Raw genomic sequence first — 8,024 nt, forward strand, 5'->3', positions numbered from 1 at the left:
TGCCCGGAGCCTGTGCTCCGCAACGGAAGAGGCCACAACAGTGAGAGGCCCGCGTACCGAAAAAAAAAAAAAAAAAAAGGATATATAAGAGGACAAGGATAAAATGCAAAGATGAATACTGTTCAGCTGTTAATAATAGGATAATGGGTGGCGTAATAAAGATGTTAAGCAGCAGTCCCCAACCTTTCTGGCACCAGGGACCAGTTTCGAGGAAGACAATTTTTCCACGGACTAGGGCAGGGCGGGGATGGTTCAGGCGGTAATGCCAGCGATGGGGAGCGATGGGGAGTGGCAGATGAAGCTTCATTAGCTTGCCTGCTGCTCACCTCCTTCTCTGTGGCCCGGTTCCTAACAGGCCACAGACCAGTAGCAGTCTGCAGCCCGGGGGTTGGGGACCCCTGAAGTAAAGTACCCAAAGTACCCATAGCCTCTCCAGAAGGCAAATTCTCTAGGCAGCCATATTTAGTACCATATCACCCTCCTTTCTTCTGATCCTTACCCACAAGCATAGCCGGATCCTCGGTCTGACCTGAGGATAGCCAGTAATCTCTGAGGTAGTCTGGTGTGGAAAACTGCCCCCAAAAGAGAGGAGCTGTACCAGGAGTTTAAATTAGAAAAGGCAGAGAAAACAGGGCAGTTATAGTGAAAACTTCAACATGTATGTAGAGAGAAAGGCTACAGTGTGAGATATGAACAATGAAGAGCCAAAAGCGAGCTAAGGTTACAAGTATGCCAATCCAAAGAATGAGGAGAAACTAAAAGATGGAGAAAAGAAACACAGGCAGACACACAGCTGGTGGCAGGCACAGTGAGAAGCCAATACAGAGTGATTCACTGAGTCATGTTATTGGTGTAGTATAAGTATGAAGAACTTGGCTCTGCCATTTACCAGCTGTGTAACCTTGGGCAAGTCCTTTACCCCTCTGTGCCTTTATTTGCTCATTTGTGTAAAGGGTGTTTTATCTAACTGGGTGGTTACGAGGCCTGAATGAGTAATGTAACAATGCCTGGCACACAGAAAGCACTTGATAAATGCTATTACTATCACATTCATCATCATTATTCACAAGCTCCCGCTAAGGTTCCTGAAGCTTCCCTGAACCAAAATGCTCGGGTAGAGAAGTATAGTACCTCTACCTGCTCCAGAGAGACTATAGTTCTGATCCTTGGATCTCCATAACAGCATATTTCCTTTAATGTTCTAAATATTCTTTCAATAAAACTCCTCATTTAAAATGTAAATGGACTTAATAAAAGAACTACAGGCATACCTTAGAGATATTGTGGTGGTCTGCCCCAGTGGTCTGCCCCAGACCACTGCAAAGAAGTGACTATTGCAATAAAGCGAATCACATGAATTTTTTGGTTTCCCAGTACATATAACACTTATGTTTACACTATACTGTAGTCTATTAAGTGTGTAATAGCATTATGTCTAAAAATGTATATATTTTAAAATACTTTATTGCTAAAAAATGCTAACCACCATCTGAGTCTTCAGCAAATCAATCATTTTGCAATAGTAACATCAAAGATCACTGAGCACAGATTACCATAAAAAATATATAGTAATGAAAAAGTTTGAAATATTTCAAGAGTTACCAAAATGTGACACAGAGACATGAAGTAAGCAAATGTTGTTGGAAAAATGGCACCGACAGACTTACTTGACACAGGGTTGCTACAAACCTTTAATTTGTAAAAAATGTAATAAAGTGAAGTATGCCTGTATGTACAAACAGACTTATTTTACTATATTTTATTTTATTATATATTTTATTTTTACTATTAGGGAGAAATTTTACCATCACCAGAAATATATATAAGTGTTCCCTTTTGTCTGCAAGTTGCTGACTCAAGAAAAGCATTAAGAAAATCAATTCTTTAGAAAGTACCCATGAAAACAATCCTTGATGTCCTCAATCTGAAAACCCTGCTCAAACATCTCCTTTCTGAAATCTTCCTTTCCTGACAATCATTTCATTTCCTTATTTCCTTCATTTCCTTCCCTTTTCCTTATCAGTTAAGTATATGATTCTGATTATATTTTTTCTATATTGTTCTTAGGTTATCTTTTGTTTTTCCTAATTTCCTCCTGTGTTTGTTCCATCTCACCTATGACAATATGAACCCCAGAGAACAGGGACTTGTCTCTTCCATTTCTTTCGTGGCAGCAGGAGTGTAAAATGAAATAAGCAGGAGATTTAAAATAAGATGCTAGAGATGCTAGAGTCAAGCCCCAACTCTCTCACTTCCTACTTCTCTCTTTGGATAAGTCACTCAACCTGTCTCAGACTCCATGGCATTTTCTATAAAAAAGGAAACAATATCCATCTGATTTCAAAGTCCGTGTGATTTCTCACTCTGCTTCTCTGACTCTGATGGATGGCATTCATGAAGAGTTTTATAGTTCCATCCTTAGGCACATGCAGTACAGCTCACATTCAAACCTAAAATTACTACGTGGAGAATGATAAAATAACAATTGTTAATGACAAACGGCGAAGGCCACCTGATCTGGATTTGTGGAGGGCATTTACCTTCTCACAGTTTATCTTTAAAGCAGTGCCTGGAATTAGCTTCCAAGTAACTGTATTTCATCACTTAATCATAAGCCATCATGGTTTGCCCCCCACCCTGCTCCCCAGCAAAGCAAGTTCATTAATCTAACGTTAACTTTTCACCACTCGTTGGCAGACTCTGAATTCTTACCTGGCCACAGAAGAATGTGACTTCATAACTCTGACATGAGTATGATTTAAAGCAAAAATCTCATTTGGCTGCACTTGTGATTTTAGCTTAAACTCCTTCCTCTCCTTCTCTCCCCCATCCCCACCAAAAATTTATGACAAAACAAACAGCATAAATTAAACAAAAACTGTTGTAGGTCACATTATTATTCTCTTTTGCAGAATCATATAAAAAATAATCATTTATTTCCAGAAATTACCCAAGTAAAATATTTGGGATTCTAACTAATACATCTGAACACGAGAGAGTATTAAAAGTATCACAAAATTACCACCTAGGGGGGTGGGACAGGAAGGGTGGGAGGGAGAAGCAAGAGGGAGGAGATATGGGGATATATGTATATGTATACCTGATTCACTTTGTTATAAAGTAGAAACTAACACACCATTGTAAAGCAATTATACACCAATAAGGATGTTAAAAAAAAAAGTATCACAAAATTAAATTCACTTACTTGACATTTCTGACGCAATTGTCGTAGTTCTTTTATAACTGGAGCTAGAGCTGATTTCTTTTCAGATACCAGAGAATTTAGTCTTTTTACCTGTCATTTAAACAAAATATATGACATCTAAGAAAAGAATTCAAAAGAACAAAAATACCATAAAGATATTTATTGAAGTGTCATATATGAGTGAAAAAAACTATAAATTCCTTCAATGTCAAACAATGGGGAAGTCATTTAGTAAGTATTGATTCCTCAATAAGAAGGAATATCATTTAACTGTTCAAAATGTCAGTTATTAACACTGCAAACCATTATGGGAAAATATTTACAATCTAGCACTGAATAACTAAAACAAATTACAAAGTTGCCTTTATACAGCTTTGTATTATGTAAAAAGTATATAATTATGTAGGTTATATAAAAGACACATAAACATAGACAAAGTGATATTCAAAATACTTAATAACCCAAAAGGCATAAGTAATGACCAATCAGAATGGACACCAGCCATAGAGATGAACAGGGTCTTGGAGGCCTCTGCTGTACTAAGTGTTCATCTTTATAGGAGTTAGAATGTGGTGAAATCCAGAGGGTTCTGGGACCAATGTGGACAAGACAGGTGGAGGTGGGTACTCTGAGAGTTTGGGGCAGCAGCTATTTACCAATAAGTAGTGAAAGATTTCAACATTTTAATGCCTGATGAAGCTGTATCTGTGCATTCTGGCTGAATAGCAGTCCTGAATACAGAAAGATACTAAGGACATACACAAAAATGAAATAATTGTATTAATTTAAGTAGCATGATTTGGGAAAACTTGTTTTTTATCTTAAATATTTAATACCATGTAACTTTTTTTTCTTGGCCGAGCTGTGTAGCATGCAGATCTTAGTTCCCTGACAAGGGACCGAACCCGTGCCTCCTGCAATGGAAGCACAGAGTCCTAACCACTAGACTGCCAGGTAATTCCCAATGCTATGTAACTTTTACACACTTCAAAAACCACAAAATGGAACAACCTCATTAGAATGGAAAATTCAAAAGAGAATGATAAAGACAGATGAAAGAATGTAAAGAAAACAATGCACAGAAATGAAAATTTGAGTGTTTCACTGAAAACAGAACACAAAAATACCTGCCTCAGAGGTAGACAATAAAACAAATAAACAAACAAAGCCTGTGTAATCACCATTTCAGACATGTCATCCAGTGTTCGTCCTTTCACTTCATCAACTTCACTCTTCAGGGCGGATACTCTTTCTAGCTCTTCTTGGGTGTAACTATATCCAGATATACCCTTTTTCTCCTCAATAGTTTGCTAAAAGTAAAGAATAAAATAGGTGTAAAAAATGGGGTCCACAAAATGGGTGTCAAAACCTTGATGATTCCATAAGAAGTATATAGAAACATAAGAAGTATATAGATTTAATAGGTAACAATAAAGTCGTAAATAAAATAAAATAGTTTAGAATCCTAAAGAACAATCTTTATTGACTTCAACAATAATTACGTTCCTTTATATGTTATAAACGTATACTAAGTTTTACTACGGTATCTTCAGGTGCATAGGAAGTAGTTATAATTTTAGACTTTAGAATAATGCTATGTAGTTGGCACAGAATCTCAAACATAGGATGTACTCACTAAATATTTGCTGAATGAATGACTTCTCAAGTGATCAACTGTACATATTTGCTCACTCATCCAATATGTATTGCATACCTTAATGTGCCAAGTACAGTTCTAGGCACCAGATATGCTGCAGTGAACAAAACAGAGCTAACTTCTAGTGAGAGTAAACGGGCAATAGGTAAACAAGTAAAATACATATAGTGTGAGGTAAGAGTGGGGTTGGAATCTTAAAAAACAGGGTCGTTAGAGAAGGTCTTCCTGAGAAGATGACACCTAGTAAAGTCCTAAAGGAAGAGAGGGAGTAAGCCAAAGAGATACCCAGGGGATCAGTAAGTGCAAAAGACATGAGGTAGGCGCACATCTGAACTTTTCAAGAAACAGCTCGATGGGAGGAGCTCAAAATGGAGTGAGAATGAGGTGGAGGTTGGGGAGGGATCATACAGGACTCAGCTGGTTTGCTGCAATAGTCTCAGCTTACATCTATTGTCTTTTGCATTCTCAAAAGTGTCCTAGTTTAGATGATAAATTATATCGTTACCTTATGTTCTAGGCTAGTGAAAGAGCTTGGACTTATTTTAAATGAAATGGGAGGCTTGTTGGAAGATTCCGAGTAAGGGAATTTTTTTTTTTTTGGCCGCACCGTGCAGCATGTGGGCTCTTAGCTCCCCAACCAGGGATCGAACCTGTGCTCTCCGCATTGGAAGCACGGAGTCTTAACTACTGGACCGCCAGGGAAGTCCCCAGAGTAAAGGAATTTTTAACCGAAAACTTTAACATCTGTGCTGAGATCAAACTACAGAGGGGCAAGGGTAGGGGCAGAGAAGCCAGTTAGAAGACTATTCCAATAATTCAAGTTAGAGATGATGGTAGCATAAATCAGGTGGGGGAAACAGAGGTGATAAGTGGTTCTGTATATATTTTGAAGATAGATCCAACAAGATATTATGACAGGTTAGATGTAGGGTGTGAGGGAAAGTGAGGGGTAAAGAATGACTCCAAGGTTTTCAGCCTGAAGAACTGAGAGGATGGAGCGCCCATTTGTTGAGATGAGAAGGACTCGGGAGGAACAGGTGAGGGAGTAGTAAAGATCAGAAGTTTAGTTTTGGACATGTTAAAAATCGGAAATCTCTAGTAGAAATCCAAGAGAGTTCAAGATGTTATATACACAAGACTGGAATTTGAGAAGCAATCTAGGCTGGAGATACAAATTTGTGAGTTGTCTGCATAGACAATATCTTTAAAGCCATAAGAGAATAAGATCACCAAGGGAGTGAGGGTAGAGAAGAGATCCAACAAGGCCTAAGCCTGGGGAACTCAAATATCTAGGCTTTGGAGAAATGAGAAGAAATCCGCCAGGGAGTAGGAACAGGAGTGCTAGTAAGGGAAAAACAAGGAGGGTGCAGTGTGCTAGAAGACAAGTAAAGAAAAATTTTACAGGAAGAGGGAGTTATGAACTATGTCAAACACTGCCAATAGGAAGATAACTAAAATGAATCTGTATGCACTAATCTCAGGATATTTTCAGTGGATACTGTGGGTGCTCTGCCCTAATCTGCTTATTGTGTTGGCGTACCCATTCCCTAGCTGTTGTGAGAATTGGTATTTTGATGGTTTACAGCTGTCCCTTCTTCAAAGTGTAACTTTGGTTTAACAGGAACTGTATCACACCACTTCTTGGGTGGTAGTAAGAGGGTCCATAGCAAATTACTGACTGACACAGAGGTCCAAAGGGGTAGCCCTCTTGCCTAAAGATGAGACCAACTTTGTGATGCAATTTATACTCCAGAGCTCCTGATGCAATCAGAATGAAATTGGACTCCAACTGAATCCACTTTTTCCTCCTGCTTCATCCTGTTTCCTTTACTTCTAAGAGCACTCACTGAATTAATCACATGAGGAGGAATAAGAATTCTTGTTTCAGGTTCTGCTTCTAGAGAGAACCTAGAGAACCTGACCAAACTACAGGGATGGGCTTCTAGGGTAGGATCACTCACTGGGTGAATGGAACTGAGAGCCCTATCATTGGGGGCAAGCAGAGTATCATTAGTCCTAGGCATGTTATAGCAGTACAATTGCTAAGACTGGTGAACTAGGGCAGAATATAGGTGGAAGGGATTATGGTGGGCATGACAATGGAAGGCTTGAATCTCCTTCAAGAGAGTTTGCTGAGAGGAACAAAGTTGACTGACAGCCATAACTGCTGCCCCTCTGGGGCAGCACATTAAACGGCATACAGGGGCTTCCCTGGTGGCACAGTGGTTGAGAGTCCACCTGCCAATGCAGGATCATACACCATGATCAAGTGGGGTTTATCCCAGGAATGCAAGGATTCTTCAATATATGCAAATCAATCAATATGATACACCATATTAACAAATTGAAGGATAAAAACCATATGATAATCTCAATAGATGCAGAAAAAGCTTTCGAAAAATTCAACACCCATTTATGATAAAAACCCTCCAGAAAGTAGGCATAGAAGGAACTCACCTCAACATAATAAAGGCCATATATGACAAACCCATAGCCAACATCATTCTCAATGGTGAAAAACTGAAACCATTTCCACTAAGATCAGGAACAAGACAAGGTTGCCCACTCTCACCACTATTATTCAACATAGTTTTGGAAGTTTTAGCCACAGCAATCAGAGAAGAAAAAGAAATAAAAGTAATCCAAATCAGAAAAGAAGAAGTAAAGCTGTCACTGTTTGCAGATGACATGATACTATACAGAGAGAATCCTAAAGACGCTACCAGAAAACTACTAGAGCTAATCAATGAATTTGGTAAAGCAGTAGGATACAAAATTAATGCACAGGAATCTCTTGAATTCCTATACACTAATGATGAAAAACCTGAAAGAGAAATTAAGGAAACAAACAGAAATATAGATCAATGGAACTGGATAGAAAGCCCAGAGATAAACCCACACACATATGGCCACCTTATTTTTGATCAAGGAGGCAAGAATTATTAATGGAGAAAAGACAGCCACTTCAATAAGTGGTGCTGGGAAAACTGGAGAGCTACATGTAAGAGAAAGAAATTAGAACACTCTCTAACACCATACACAAAAATAAACTCAAAATGGATTAAAGACCAAAATGTAAGGCCAGACACTATAAAACTCTTAGAGGAAAACATAGGCAGAACACTCTATGACATAAATCACAGCAAGATCCTTTTTGACCCA

General features: G+C 38.6%; 1 protein-coding gene across 8 annotated transcripts in view; it reads right to left on the reverse strand.

Moving 5' to 3' along the window:
- IFT81 (intraflagellar transport 81) overlaps positions 1–8,024 on the reverse strand; it is a 120,330-nt gene that overhangs the window by 59,702 nt on the left and 52,604 nt on the right. For all 8 annotated transcript variants that reach the window (XM_028480215.2, XM_055080366.1, XM_055080363.1 and 5 more), the window contains 2 exons: positions 4,387–4,515; positions 3,206–3,295 (listed from right to left, as the gene is read on the reverse strand). In XM_028480215.2, coding sequence (XP_028336016.1) covers positions 3,206–3,295; positions 4,387–4,515 — 219 coding nt within the window. The remainder of the gene's footprint in view (positions 1–3,205; positions 3,296–4,386; positions 4,516–8,024) is intronic.

This window comes from Physeter macrocephalus, chromosome 19, assembly GCF_002837175.3.
Source record: "Physeter macrocephalus isolate SW-GA chromosome 19, ASM283717v5, whole genome shotgun sequence".
Taxonomy (NCBI): Eukaryota; Metazoa; Chordata; class Mammalia; order Artiodactyla; family Physeteridae; genus Physeter; species Physeter macrocephalus.